At 47.3% G+C, this 14,747-nt stretch overlaps 1 protein-coding gene across 1 annotated transcript; it reads right to left on the reverse strand.

The window, feature by feature from the left end:
* Nucleotides 1-10,683: 10,683 nt before the first annotated feature.
* SIT1 (signaling threshold regulating transmembrane adaptor 1) lies at nt 10,684-12,343 on the reverse strand. Its single transcript, XM_025432882.3, has 5 exons — nt 12,204-12,343; nt 11,954-12,089; nt 11,809-11,867; nt 11,630-11,691; nt 10,684-11,539 (listed from the first exon to the last, which is right to left on the reverse strand). The coding sequence occupies exons 1-5, from the start codon at nt 12,256-12,258 to the stop codon at nt 11,306-11,308; spliced, it is 546 nt and encodes a 181-aa protein (XP_025288667.1). The 5' UTR covers nt 12,259-12,343; the 3' UTR covers nt 10,684-11,305.
* Nucleotides 12,344-14,747: the final 2,404 nt, after the last annotated feature.

Raw genomic sequence — 14,747 nt, forward strand, 5'->3', positions numbered from 1 at the left:
ATCAGTTTGGAGGCTGGTGGGCGGGGGGAGACCCTCCCACTCCTGCTGTTGTCCTGCAGATGCTAAGGATCTCACACATAGGGAGGCTCTCACTCCAAAGCCCTTCCTGAGAATGTGGCAGGCCTTTGGAGGATGCAGAGGAGCTAGGACCACACAGTTTCTCTTCTACAAACTCCCCTAGATTCCCTCTTCACAGCCTTTCCCTGGCCTTGTCCACCCTTGTTCCCTACCCATCACACCGTTGGCCAGTCAGTCCCTTCCTCATCCCATCCTACCCCATGCTGGACTCAGGGCATCCTGTGTCCCAACATCTGAGCTAGATGCAGTGAGCTGAGTCCAGGAGGCACAGGCTTGGGGATAGGCCCGGGCTGGGGGTAAGGATGAGGGACAGCCCCTAGCTCATGCACCTTTGGAAAAGCCTGCAGCACTGACCCCTTATGCACCCTTGTGGGGACCCGGGGGGCAGGTGAACAAAGGAGTTGGGTGGGGATGAGAGGGCAGCAGCTGCTTAGACAGAATGGAGGCAAGGAAACAACAGGGCTGGGTGCTGAGCACACAGACACTGGATTTGAGGCTTTGATATTTTCTTGGTCTGGATTTGGTTGTTTTCTTTTTTTTACTTTCCTAGTAAAGTTCTTTCCTTATAAAGCCTTAACATTGTGCCCTTACACCCAGCCCCGAGGGCAAAGGGGGTATTTGTGGGAGAAGAGTCAGGGCTAGGAGGCCCTCGTGGCTGGTGAAGGCCTGGCTGACAGAAGGGAGGAGGAGGGAGGACTGTTGAGCAGTGGTTCAGAGGTGCTCCCTAACATTCTCTTACCAAGCTATGACTCCAGAAGGGCTTGCTTCCACCGGTGGAAAGAGGCTGAGACAAGACATGATACGTAGGTGGGAAAAAAACCCCCTTGCTGTGGGTGGCATCTGCCCCCGCAGAACCTCTTCACACATTGCACCTGTGGGGAGGAAGAAGGAAGGAGAAAGAGGTCCTCACCACATGCTAGCAGCTGTGGTGTAGGACTAGTGGTGTGTAGAGGGGTGCCATCAGGGCCCCGTGGGGCTCCTGAGAGCTCTGCTCGACAGCACCACCCAGCCTTCCCAGAAAAAGGATCTAGTGCAGTAGAAAAGTACAGTTGTCACCTGAGAATAGGCAGGTGTACATGTGTGTGAGTGTGCACGTGTGAGCATGCATCCTTGGATTTGGCCATCTGTGGAGGTGTGTGTGTGTGAGGTGAGAATCTATGGCAAGACCTGCTGGGAGGATGAAGCTCAGAGAATTCTGGGGGCTGAAGGGTGCCCATGATGGCTGTTATCTTTTTCCATGGCAAGGAATGATGAGCCGTTTGTAGAAAAGTCTTAAAAGGCCATGGGGACAGATGATAGATGTATTTATTTTCTCAGGCTCACCATTTCCTAAGGTGACCCTGCAGCTGTTAACCGTCCTTGCTTAATTAAAGTTTCCAACAACCGGGTCCCCTCCCCCAGTCATCCTATCAGGGCTTCCTCCAGAGAACAGACCATGGTGCGTGTTGGTGGCTCCCTGGGGGCCTCAGGGGCCTGTGAGACTGAGTGGGAGCCTATAGAGCAGCTGGGGGCAGGGGTGCAGGGTCAGTCAGGGTACTTGGAGTGGGGTACGGGGGCCAGGGCAGCACCTATGTAGATCTGTTGCAGGAGTATTTGCAGAAATTCAGTAAACTGTAGATAACGCCCTTGTTTTCAGAACCAATACACAAGTGAACATGGCCTGGATAGCAGATAAAATGCCAAACCAAGTTTTCAGTATGTGCTCAAAAATAATAAATAAAACCAAAAGAAAAAAAAAAGAATCAATGGATATGCTGGCTAAATGGGCCCTTGGAAAGGCTTTAGAAGGTAGGGCATCCAAATGCAACCTGAGTGAGTTAGACTGCATTTCCACAATGGCATGGGTGCATTAAGAAGACCTGGCCTGTGTCTCCTTCCTCCTTAGCTCTTTTGGTGATGGTTACACATGCCCTATGACACTCTGCTTTCCTTTCCAGTGCCTTCTTTTCTGAATAGGATGTGAGAGCGGGATCCTTCTTCCCCATGTGTGTCACATGCGGTCTTTGCAAAATTGACATTCACATTACCTTTCAAGACTGGACATCACGAAGGACGCCTGTAACTTAGGCTGGGCCTCACCTGCCCAAATGTCAGGAGAGCCTGCTGGCTTTTTAGAGCCAAGGGGCCAGTGCTGTGCATTTCAGCTTTTCTGTAACCATTAGAGCATGTGAGCATCTACAGGACAGACACCAAAACCCACACCTTGCTCTCTCTTGGCCTCTGCGCTGTGTATTATTACAGGGCTCTGGGTTGGAAAAGTAGACAAGAGGAGGGAGCCCAGCTATGAGGGCACTAGAAAAGAATTTGCTGTGTGGAAAGGGGCTCATCTGTAAAAACTTTGGTGAAATCCAGCTCACATCTAAAAGTAAAAGAAGTCTCCTGAGACCCTGAAAGTCAGGTTATATCCATCTCCGTAACTTTAATCCACCGGTGCCAGGAGGCTCTAATCCATAGACAGATCATGGCAGGCAGGATAATGGCCTCTCCTAAATGTTCACACTTGAATCCCTAGAACCCGTGGATATGTTCTTTTACTTGACAAAAATGTGAATGTGGCTAAGGACTTATTGCATTTGGTAAAACGTCCAAGAGGTATTGAATAATAAGAATAATAGCAAGCATCTCTGTCTAAATGTTTATTTTAATGGAAGTGGTTTTAGTATTTCACCATTGAGGACAATATTTGCTGTTAGGTTTTAGTAAAAAGTCTTTATTATATTCCAGCAGTTTTCCTCTTTTTCATTTTTACTTAGAATTTTTATTAGGAATTGTATTAAATTTTGCTGGCTCTAAATATTAAATATGGGAGCTTTTTTCTTTTCCTGTAGTTTTGACTAGATTAAATGGCATAGAAATTATCATTATTTAAGAATAAACAAAACTTGGGTGTCTGGGTGGTTGGTTTAGTTAAGCATCTGACTTTAGCTCAGATCATAATCTCAGGGTCCTGGGATTGAGCCCCATTTCAGACTCCCTGCTCAGTGAGGAGTCTGCTTCTCTCTCTCCCTCTGCCCCTTCCCCCTGCTTGTTCTCTCTCTTTCTCTTTTTCTCTCTTTCAAAAAAAAGTAAGAATAGATAAATCTTAGTTCTGGTCCCCTTTGAATGCAGTCTTTCCAAAAATAGGTCTATAATCACCTTCTTATTCTAATCTTTTCTAAGGTAGGTTGAGCTATTCAAGCTTTCTTCTTTCTCTTGGGCCAGTTTTGGTCATTTACAATTTTCTTGAAATGTATCCATTTCCTCTAAATATTCTTTTCTTTTTTAAATATTTTATTTATTTATTCATGAGAGACATAGAGAGAGAGGCAGAGACATAGGCAGAGGGAGAAGCAGGCTCCATGCAGGGAGCCCGATGTGGGACTTGATCCCCAGACCCTGGAATCACGTCCTAGGCCCAAGGCAAATGCTCAACCACTGAGCCATCCAGGCGTCCCGCATCCCTCCTCTAAATTTTCAAGTTAGTTGATGAGAAATTTTAAGTTGCACATTTATATACTTTTTTTAATGTTTTGTTTCTCGGAACTAATCTTGCCTTTTTTACTCTTTTTTTCTCTGTGCTTATAAGAGATTTGTCTACTTTATTAGCCGTTTTATTTTTAAAATTTTAAAAAGATTTTACTTGGGGGATCCCTGGGTGGCGCAGCGGTTTGGCGCCTGCCTTTGACCCAGGGCACGATCCTGGAGACCCGGGACCGAGTCCCGCGTCGGGCTCCCGGCGCATGGAGCCTGCTTCTCCCTCTGCCTATGTCTCTGCCTCTCTCTCTCTGTGTGACTATCATAAATAAATAAAAATTAAAAAAAAAAGATTTTACTTATTTATTTGAGAGTGAGCACTAGCGGGGCAGCGGCAGAGAGAGTAGCAGAGGAAGGAGAAGCAGGTTCCCTGCCATGCAGGGTTCAATCCCAATCCCAGGTGCTGCGCTTGATCCCAGGACCCTGAGATCATGACCCAAGCTGAAGGCAGATTCTTAACCCACTGAGCCTCACAGGTGCCCAGGTGCCCCTTTATTAGCCCTTTTAAAGAACTTTTTAAAATTTATGCTTTTTAGTATAAACAAAACAAAAAGTTTGTTCTCCATTTCATTCATGTCAGCTTTTAATATTTCCTGATTAATTTTGGTTTCTTACTCTTTATAATTTATTGAACTAAATACTCCCCTTATTCTCTCTCTCTCTCTCTCTCTCTTTAAGCTTGCTATCTTATAGCATTTCAGAGATACAGGGTAATTAAGAGGGTATCCAGTCTTACACTATTTTTTCATTCAGTGTTTACATTTTGTAAATACTATAATGTTGTTCTCTTTTATTTTTTTTTTGTTGTTCTCTTTTAAAACCAGCTTTATAATATTGTAATTTACATGCAATAAATTTTATAAATTTTAAGTGTACAATCCTATGAGTTTTGATAAATGTATTCAGTCACATAACCACTACCACAATCAAGATACAGAAGATTCCCATCACCCCGAAAGTTCCCTTCTAACCCTTTGCAAGCAATCTTCACACCACTTCTAGCCGGCAACTTAAATTCCCCTCGTCGGATACTAGTATTACAGAAAGAAGTGGCTTCCTGTTGATCTCTCTGGTACTCCTTTCCCATGTCTTTATTTTGAATCTTTCTTGACCACTTTGCTTTAAGTATATTTCTTCTAAGTAGTATTGACCAGAATTTGATTTATAACAAAGTCACAGAGTCTTTTAATGGAATAATTCAGTCCACTCATATTTTTTTTAAGATTTTATTTATTCTTGAGAGACAAAGAGAGAGGCAGAGACATAAACAGAGGGAGAAGCAGGCTCCTCATTGGAAGCCCAATGTGGGACTCGATCCCTGGACCTGGGATCACACCCTGAGCCAAAGGCAGACGCTCAACCGCTGAGCCACCCAGGCGTCCCCACTCATATTTATTATAGTAAGTGATGTATTTGATTTATTTCCATCTTACTTGTTTTTAAATGTGTAAACATTGTTGTGAACTCTTCTTTTCTTTACCTTTGCTGGATTGAATGAATAGCCATTCATCCCATTTTCTCCTTGTTAATTTGGAGTTTGTCATTCTATTAATAGTTGCCATCCCTTGTCCTGTTCTCTTAAATAGATGCATATGATTGTTCTAGAACTATTTCCATCATACTCTACTTATCTTCTACTTCCTCCCCACCATCTAAGATATGGCCTTTAGATTACTTTCACTACCTCTCTCCTCCTCCTCCTCCACCTCCTTCTCCTCCTCCTCCTCCTCCCCCCTCAGATCTTCAGATCTTGGAACGCTCACTTTCCCTCACTGCCTGATTTCAGAGTTCTACTGAGATAACTTAGCCCTTATTAGAATTTCCCTCACATATTCCTTTTGTTTCAAGAGTATTTAGCATTTATGTGACATGTATAAATATATAGAAATATAGATATAAATATATAGATCATGGTTCGTTACACTTCACTGTTTTCTTTCCTCTTCCTTTGAGCTTCCCCTATCTTGAAGTCTGTTCTAATTCATTTGTTGTTTCGTTAAGAGTCTCTTCTTCAAATAATTTCTCACATGAGACAATGAGTGATTTTTGTAAATTTTCACCTTTCTTTCCCCCTTTGTTAGGTCCTGGTTGCAGGCCTTTTCTTTCATTACCTAATGTTCAGTTTTGCTGTCTCAATTGACTTCGAGGGTTGCAAATAAGAACAACTCTCCTTTTTGTCTGGAAATGTGTAACATGCCCCCTATCCTTAGAGTTCAGGAATTTTAACCAAGTATAGGGCTAAGTCTTTTTTCAGCTCAGGGACATCTCATGTTATTATTTAATTATAATATCTCCTCTCCTATTGCTTTTCTCCTGGAACTCCTCAAATTTGCCAGCTAAATCTCCTGAGTCTGTTTCAGTCTCCCGTCTTTCACCACATAATTTGCATCTCCATATCTTTGTTACATGTTTTGAGATATTTCATCTGTTTAATTTTCTGGACCTCTTGTGGGGTTTCAGCATTGACCATCCTTTTTTTTGCTTTATGTATGTAAATTTTTAGTTCTGATATCACAGTTTCTAGTTCAGGGAAATCTTTTGTGTTTGACCTTCACACATTACCTCCCCCAGGCTCTCATTCACTCAGAGATGCATTTGTTTCCTCCAGCAGGTCTGTCCGCCCTCTGATTTGTCTGCGTTTTCCTGGCCTTGAAGGCTGAGAAGGCTGAGAAATTCAATCCACCTGCTAGTGTTTTAGAGAGCTGGAGAGACTCAGCAGAGCCATTGATTGTTCCTGGGAAGCCGGCGGTTTCTGGGACCTGCTGCCTTCCTGAAGGTCCTTTTTCTTGGCTCTGAGGCTGTTCTCCAGACACTTGTCTGCAGGAAATTCTTTCTGCCAGGAACTTACCACAGCCCATTTAAAGTTTGTCCTCTATAGCTGGGAGTTGTCAGAGGGGTTGTAGAAGGGAGAGTTTCATTAGGCTTCTTTTTTTATTTAAGATTTTATTTTATTTTTTTTTTAATTTTTTTTTTTTATTTATGATAGTCACAGAGAGAGAGAGAGAGAGAGAGAGAGAGAGAGAGGCAGAGACATAGGCAGAGGGAGAAGCAGGCTCCATGCACCGGGAGCCCGACGTGGGATTCGATCCCGGGTCTCCAGGATCGCGCCCTGGGCCAAAGGCAGGCGCTAAACCACTGCGCCACCCAGGGATCCCAAGATTTTATTTTATTTTTAATTTAATTTAATTTAATTTAATTTAATTTTAAGATTTTATTTACTCATGAGAGACACAGACAGAGGGAGAAGCAGGCTCCTCACAGGGAGCCCGATGTGGGACTCAATCCCTGGACTCAGGATCATGCCCTGAGCCGAAGGGAGACGCTCGAACGCTGAGCCATCCAGGCGTCCCTTACTAGGCTTTCCATATACCCAGACTCCCCTTGCTCTAAGTAGTCTCAATATTATTGACAGACACAGCGATAATCACAAGAAGATTTAAAAACAGAAGACAGTAGGTGCCTCTGGGAACTACAAGTGGAAGTAGGAATGGGGTGGAGAGATAGCCTTTTACTTTTTCCCCCCATACTAGGATTTCTCAACCTCAGCACCTTTAACTTTTGGGGGCAGAAACTCTGTATGGTGAGTGGCTGCTGGCCTGTGTGTTGTAGGACGTTCAGCAGCATCCCTGGCCACTACCCACTATACATCAATAGCACACACTCCCCAGCTGTGACAACCAAGCATGTCTCTGCACATTGCCAAATGTTTCCTGGAAGGCAAAGTCACTTCTGGTGGAGAACCACTATTGTATAGCTTTCAGTTCTATTTAATTTTTTTAAACATATGCTCACACTATTCCTATAATTAAACATTTAACTGAGGTCATGAGACAGAGAAGAAAATATGAAGCAGTTGTGAGGAAACAGAAACCAGAAGTTGAGACTTTACAGTAGAGGAGAAGGAAGCAAATTAGCAAAGTAGGAAAAATTTGGGAATAAATAAACAGAAAACCTGTCAGAGAGTCATAGGACGGGAGGAGCAGGAATGGGGAGACCCACATACTCCTGTTACCAAGGTCCCCAGCAATGTTGTGATTGTAGATCCCAAATTCAGCAAGAGTCTGCAGAGGCCCAGTCGTACCATAGCCACTGTTTGGGTGATCCCTATTCCATTTGGCTTCCTACCTGCCCCAGGTGTCCTAACAATAAACATCCCTTCACTTAAGCAAGGCTAAATAAGTGTATTCCTTACAAACAAAGCCCCATAGACTTGGTGTCCAATGATGAGAGGGGCTCTCCACTGTTTGCTGCCAGTAATATATTCACTTCTTAGCATCACACTTTAAGAAAGACTCTGCTCAAGAAAAACAGTGGGAACAATGAGTAGGCTGCAAATAAGGTCTGTAAAAGGAACTCCAGAAAGCTTTTCCCTGGAAGGGGGAAAAAAAGACTTAGGCCATCTATCAGGGCTGTCATGTACAGGAGGGAAAAGGGTAATTATATGATTGTAGCTCAGAGGCAGAACTGATGACAAAAGTAACGGGGAGGGAGATTTTGGCTCCAAATTTAAAAAGCTCTCTCTCTCAAAAAAAAAAAAAACTCTCTCAAAAAGAAAGATTGGAAATGAGCGCTTGCTAAAGTAGTGAGCTGCCTATTCCTGGAAATGTTCAAGAAGAAGCTCGTAGGGTGGCTCCTCCAGTGGATATAAGTTTGGGCCAGATCTTTCCGCCTCCTCCCAGCTATAGAATTCTAGAAATGTAAAAGCCTGGCTAGAGGCACACACCAAGCAGGAACACTGTACAAATGGCATAATAGTGCATTTAAGTTAGAGGAGGGTGGCTAGTGGAAGAGTTGAGCAATAAGGGAAGATCTCAAAGGTTCAGCATCTTCCACTGGCCCTGGTGTGCTGGTCTTTCCCCCACAGATTTTTTTTTTTTTAAGATTTTATTTATTCATGAGAGACAGAGAGAGAGAGAGGCAGAGACACAGTCAGAAGGAGAAGCAGGCTCCATGCAGGGAGCCTGATGCGGGACTCGATCCCAGGACTCCAGCATCATGTCCTGGGCCGAAGGCAAGTCCTAAACCGCCGAGCCACCCAGGGATCCCTCCCCCACAGAATTAGTCAGAACTCGTGGTTGCAAGACATAGAAAAATCTAACTTAGAATGACTTAAGCAAAAAAGTAAAGGTATTAGCTTACATAACCAAAAAGTTCAGGAGGCAAATCTAGCTCTGGGCATGTCTGGATCCAAGTTTCGAATAAAATCATTAAGATTTGGTCTCTCTCCATGTCCCGGCTGTTTCCCTCCTTATAGCCTAAACAAGCTTGGAAGTTTAGACTCCTCTTGACAGAGTACAGAGCAAGGCCGAAGATGGAGGGGTCTTGGCTGGACGGCTTCCTAGGCCCCTCCCCACCTACAAGTAATCCTTAAGAACTTCCTATCACTGAACATTTGACCGTCCCAGAGACCCTTCCTCTTCGGGTCTTGGCTTATCCCCTATCTTCCCATCTGGGATCTCAGGAAGAGGGGAAAAGCTGGGGCTTCACCGGGTTCTGGTGGCTTCCCCTAGTGATCCACCCTTGGGCAGGGCATCCTTATGGCTGGAATCTTACACCAGTCAGGGAATGGAGGCCACTAAGGAAAGCAACCCTGGAGATACAGAAAGGAAAAGAATTGCCAGGTATTTGGAAACAAGTTGACCAGCTGGAGAGATGAGGCAAGGGGGTCCTCGGAAGATGTCTGAGGTGGATCTGGCTGCCCCAATTTATTTTTTTCCTAGACGCAGGGGTCAGTTAGGAAGTTGCCACGATCCCGGCCTTCAGTCCAGAAGGCCCCGGCTAGGGCACGAGCCTCGGAGACAGACAAGTAAGACAGTGAGATAAATCAAAACGCTGTAGGGAAGAAGGAAAGTAAAAGATAACAGGCTTCGCGGACCGGATGGAAAATAAGGTTCAAACTGCACCCAGCTCCAGACGGAGCGAACCCGCTACATTCCGCGAACCAGGAGGCGCTGTTCAGGGAACCGCAGGGTCCCGGCTCCGCGGAGTCGTGGGGCGGGGCAGATTCCCCGGGCAAGCGAGCGGGGAAACTTACAGGACTACATTTCCCAGCATGCCACGGACCGGGCAGCTTTACGCATGCGCAGGAGTTGTGGCAAGCCCGCGTGGTGCCAGGCGGGGGTGCTGGGGCGGGGGTGCTGGGGCGGGGGGGGGCGGGGTGTTGATCCTGAACGAGCCGAGATCCTCGCAGCCTGGGAGAGCGGGTGTGAAGGCGGAGTGGAAGGCCTGCGTTCGTGACGTTTGAGGCCTCGGCTGCAATTTCCGGCCCGTCCCACTGGGTTGGCGGGACCCCAGACCCCTTCTCTTTCGGAGTCTGGCCCTCTCACATCCCCCAGGCCGCGGACACATGAGTGGTCTTCCAACTGGCAATCCTCAGAACCCCACATCCCGCTGCCAGTGGTTCCCCGCATCCGGTGCCGCCCCCAAAGCCACCTTCCCTCCCACACAGCCTCAGCTGCCTGTTCTTTACCGCGACCGGGGCCTCTTCTGGGGGAGGCCCAGGTTGGGGTCCACAGAGGTCCGGAAACCCCGGGGCATTCAGGTTATTCTCTGTGTGCAAAGGGTCCGCTTTCTCCCTGCGAACACCAGGCCGGGCTCAAGAGCATTGTGTCCGACTCTGGTTTTCTCTGGGACGGTGAGTAGGAAGGAGAGAAATTCGGCAGTAGAAGCCTGGCTTCCGCTGTCTTCTGCCCCTGAAACCTCAGAAAGGTCTGCTAAGCCAGACTTGCCTCTACAGAAGCCCTAGGGGGAGGTGGTGCAAGCTTGAGGTTCCGGCTGGTGGCAGCACAGGCATAGAGGCCATGGGGAGAGTAGTAGGTCGGGCTGGTGAGCTTGCAGGCTCCAGGTGATGGGAGCGGGTGGCTCTGAGTGCAAATGCTAACGATATTCCAGCAGCAGCAAGTACAGCTTGAGCCGGGCTCCAGCCTCCACCCCTAGCACCCAGCCTGGCAGTTTTCATGGCACAGACGTCTTGGTCCATCTTCCCCAGCTAGACGCCCCCAGAAGTGCTCTGTGCAGAGAGCAAAGCTCACACCCCTACCAGAGAGAGTCTGTAGAGTCTGTTGCAGATCTGGAGCCCTCTAGATAAAAATCTAAACACTTTCTGAGAAGTTTTATTTGAAAACATGGGGACACAACAGAGGCAGCAGGGCATGGATTGGTATTCGCCAGCCAGAGTTCTCAAATAAGCCAGGCCTGGGTTCCTCAGGTCGCTAGGTTTCAGGATCCCTCCAGACTGTGGGCTCTCATGGAGCACCCCCTCCTCCCCACCCCACCTTGTGCTCTGGGGCTGTTGTTACCTCCTCCATCACTGCCCACTTCCTATATCTGAAGGGGCACTGAATTGTTAGGGGTACTTTAAGGGAGCGAGAGCAGAAAGGATCTAGTTAAAAGCCACAAGGAGGAGGAAGTGAAAAACCTGGGAGCTTGAGACCTTAGAGGAATAGATAGGAAAAAAGAGAGAGAGAGATGGAGAGGGAGCCACTGCCTTTGTTTCCTCCATTCCCAAGAAACTGGGGATCTACTTATTCCCCTGAGATGTCTCCCTCACAGTTCAGAAGGGGAGGTTGGGGAACATTACCTCCTGTGACTGGGCAACGATTACCTGTCTTTGGGGGGGTGGTTGGGAGACAGTTACGCTGGGGACAGGGTAGCAGTAACCCCTGCCACACCGGAGGCTGGGCGAGGCTCATCTCATTCTGCTAGGCCCTTCATGTCAGCTGGGTGCAGGCTGGCTGTTGGCATAGGCCTGGTCTGGGAAGGAAGCCCGTGCTCTGCGGGTCTGGGCACACACTGACGCGTAGAGCTCCGGCTCTGGGCCTGAGGCCTGGGGCTTTGGCTCAGAATCCAGTACCACCTCTGAGTACTTGATAGGGGTTCCAGGGCTGGGGATGTGGCCCTGAGACGGCCGCAACTGAAGGCTGGTATAGCACATCACTTCCTCCGCAGCCTGGAGATTGAAGGCTGTTAGAAGTTCCCTGGACCTTTGGAAAAGCCCCCACTTCCTTCCCTCCCCTCTTCTCAGCCACAACTGACTCACCATGGCGGGGCCTCTAGGAGTTGGATCCTGTTGGTCTGGCCCTGGTTCTTGAGACAGCCGACCTGGGATAGGGAACAGTACTAATCTGGTCACTTCTGGTTCCTCCTCTTGCAATCCCTCATCCCACCCACCCAGGACGTGCGTGGCCTCTGTGCCCCTCCCCTCTGCCAGCTTCCTACCAGTCTGAAGATAAGGCAGGTTCCCATATAGGGGGACCTCTTCCACAGATCCTCCAGAGCTGCAAGAGAGAGATGACGGGATGGGTGGGGACGTCTTCATAAGGGGGAACTCTTCGATCACCTCTCTCCGTTGTCCCCTACTCACCGTTCCTGCTTTGGATGGCTTCTGCCCTGGCCACTAGTCCATCGGAACAAGTGCGCAGCCAGCGAGATGAGAAGCAGCAGCGACACAACCGCTAAGAGGGCCCACAGTCCCCAGGCCTGGGCCACGGAGGGGATTCCTGTGGACACCAGAGGATGGAGGGTGTTACTGCCCAGCCCAACCCTCCAGGTCCTAGCAGGTGGGACATGGGAACATATGACCCCTCCTCCTCCCCCTGCCCCGCCCAGCTCACCAGGCACTAGCAGATCTGAAGTGTAGTTGTCACTTCTGCTCATGACTGCTGACATGGGAGGTGAGTCTTCAAGCCCTGTGCTGAGACGTCAGCCTGGTTTATGGCCTGATAGCCGCTGCAGGCCCCTTTATTCTCACCCCTCCTTGGGCTTGGCCCCCACAGCTCAGCATCCCCAATACTGGTGGTGGCAGAGTCACTGGTTTCCGGGGAGGAAGGGGGAGGGGAGGGATGAGTGAAAGAACAAAGACACCGCCCTGTGCCTGCACCTGCGCCACCCAGCATCTCCTGAGTTTCCGCCCACCCCTCGTTGGCCCTACACCTTCTTTGGCCAGAGAAGAGACAGGCTGGCCTGAGATTATGGTGCTACTGTGCAGGTGAGCCCATGAAGACTCCCAGAAGATAAAATAGCATGAGGCAGGACCAACGAGACAAGGAAGCCAGGCCTTAGGACTCTGAGACCATGAGAGAATGTATTCCTCACTTAGCATGCTACAAAGGGGAATGGAACGGGGATCCCTCCATGCTCTAAGGTTGACTGTAGGGGATAAGATGACCATTATCATTTTTATTATTACTGGTATAAGAATTTAGGGGAGGGGATCCCTGGGTGGCTCAGCGGTTTGGCGCCTGCCTTTGGCCCAGGGCGCGATCCTGGAGTCCCAGGATCAAGTCCTGCGTCAGGCTCTGCATGGAGCCTGCTTCTCCCTCCTCCTGTGTCTCTGCCTCTTTCTCTCTGTCTATCATAAATAAAAATAAATAAATCTTAAAAAAAAAAAAGAATTTAGAGGATAGAGGAGTTTAGATTTCCCCCTCCCAACCCACTTCATCCAAACTGTCCCTAAGCAATGCCGATCTCAAAAGTTAGTTGAATTAAAACTCTACCCCAGTATATCCTGGGAAGCTGAGCCATTTGTTCACTTCAGGGAGTAGAGTGAGCCCTGCCCAGATACAGCCCAATCACATGGGCTGCTATGGATGTGGAAGAAGGATTTCAAGTTCCTTAGACCACTATCTGACAATAGCGGACCCAAATTCCCTAAAGGCAGCAGTCAGTTGAGAGTCATTTATCCTATTATACCTGGCCCGAACCCTCTCCTTTATGTTGACTGTGCCAACTGGCTTAGGGTCAAAGTTTGGACTACACTGCTCTGCAACCAGGCTGCCTCTAGAGAGTCGGCTAGACTATGACAACTCCCCTGAGTGTGGGTCTCTCCTCCCTGCCCTGCCCCCTCCATTTCTGGAAGAACAAGAAGATACACTCCCATTTCATTCATTTATTTAGTGCACATGTACCTCGTTCATTTAAGTCACATTTGCTGATTGCTTGCTAATGTGCAAAGCTCTGGAGATAGATGTGAGTGGGAAATGGCTTCTTTCCTTGATCTAATTAGAAAGATGACCCTGTGTGTCCCAGAATTAAAAGGCAGCATGGAACACAGGGAAACGCTCCCGGTTTGCCTGGAGAAGTCCTGGTGATGAAAGGTAGAGCTGGGGAGTAGGGTGCTAATGAAGCACCTGATAGGGAGACAGAAAAACCTTGGAATCTCTGGCTTGCCTTTTACTGGATGAACTTACTTAACCTTCCTGAACCTTTGTTTCCTTATTCCTTAAAAGAGCTTAATTAGGGGAGGCACCTGGGTGGTTCAATCAGTTAAGTGCCTTCAGCTCAGCTCATGATCTTCTAGGTCCCTCAGTGGGCAGTCTGCTTCTCTCTGTCCTCCCCACCACTTGTGCTCTCTCTCTTTCAAATAAATAAATAAAATCTTTTTTGTTAAAAAAAAAAAAAAAAAAAAGCTTAATCACATTTACCCGTGGGGTTGTAGTTCATTCAACAAGCGCCAGGTGCTGTGCTAAGCTGTAGCAATAAAATGATAAAAGAAATATGGCCCCTGCTCCCCTGCAATTTACAGTTTAGTGATATTTTCTTTTTATAATGAATCTTAATGGATTAATTGATTTTTAATGAACTGGAATGGACTGAAGTGGATTTTCCCCCAGTTTTATTGATATAAAATTGACATATGATGGTGGTTTAAAGAAAGTACAAAGCTGCACCAATGAATAAATTAGAAGTTAAGGGCTCTGAAAAAGGAAACCCCTGAGATCTGAAGGGTGTGTAGACGTTAACTGTACAGAAAGGAAATAGAAGTGGAAGGTGCTAAAAAAAAAAAAAAAAAAAGTGGAAGGTGCTTAAGAGAGTTAAAAATTCAAGTGCCCCAAGGTAAAAATCACTAGTAGGTAGGCATGATTCTAAGCACCTTATTTGTATTATCCCACTTAATCATAACAGCTCTGAGGGACATTCATATTATCATTACCTCCATTTCTCAAAGTGGAAACTGAGGCAAACAGAAAAATTAAGTAAGTTGCCCAAAGTCATTTAGCTTTCGAGTACTGGAGCAAGATTCTAGGCCAGTCCAGTATTCTAGATTCAGATACCAGTCCGTATTCTACTGTGTGCCATGCTACGCAATGAATGGTGGCTACTACAGGCATTTGCGGATTGGAGAGGGTGGGGAAGAGGAAGCCATTGTTGGAAGAGGG

Source organism: Canis lupus, chromosome 11, assembly GCF_003254725.2.
Source record: "Canis lupus dingo isolate Sandy chromosome 11, ASM325472v2, whole genome shotgun sequence".
In the NCBI taxonomy this organism is placed as follows: domain Eukaryota; kingdom Metazoa; phylum Chordata; class Mammalia; order Carnivora; family Canidae; genus Canis; species Canis lupus.

What these genes read in the sequence shown, in the direction of transcription:
- SIT1 (XM_025432882.3), bottom strand. Translation starts at nt 12,258, where the DNA reads ATGTCAGCAGTCATGAGCAGAAGTGACAACTACACTTCAGATCTGCTA. An exon ending in TTCAGATCTGCTAGTGCCTG is followed by an intron (nt 12,090 to 12,203) that starts GTGAGCTGGGCG and finishes TGGTGTCCACAG; the next exon opens with GAATCCCCTCCGTGGCCCAG. An exon ending in CCTGCCTTATCTTCAGACTG is followed by an intron (nt 11,692 to 11,808) that starts GTAGGAAGCTGG and finishes TCCCTATCCCAG; the next exon opens with GTCGGCTGTCTCAAGAACCA.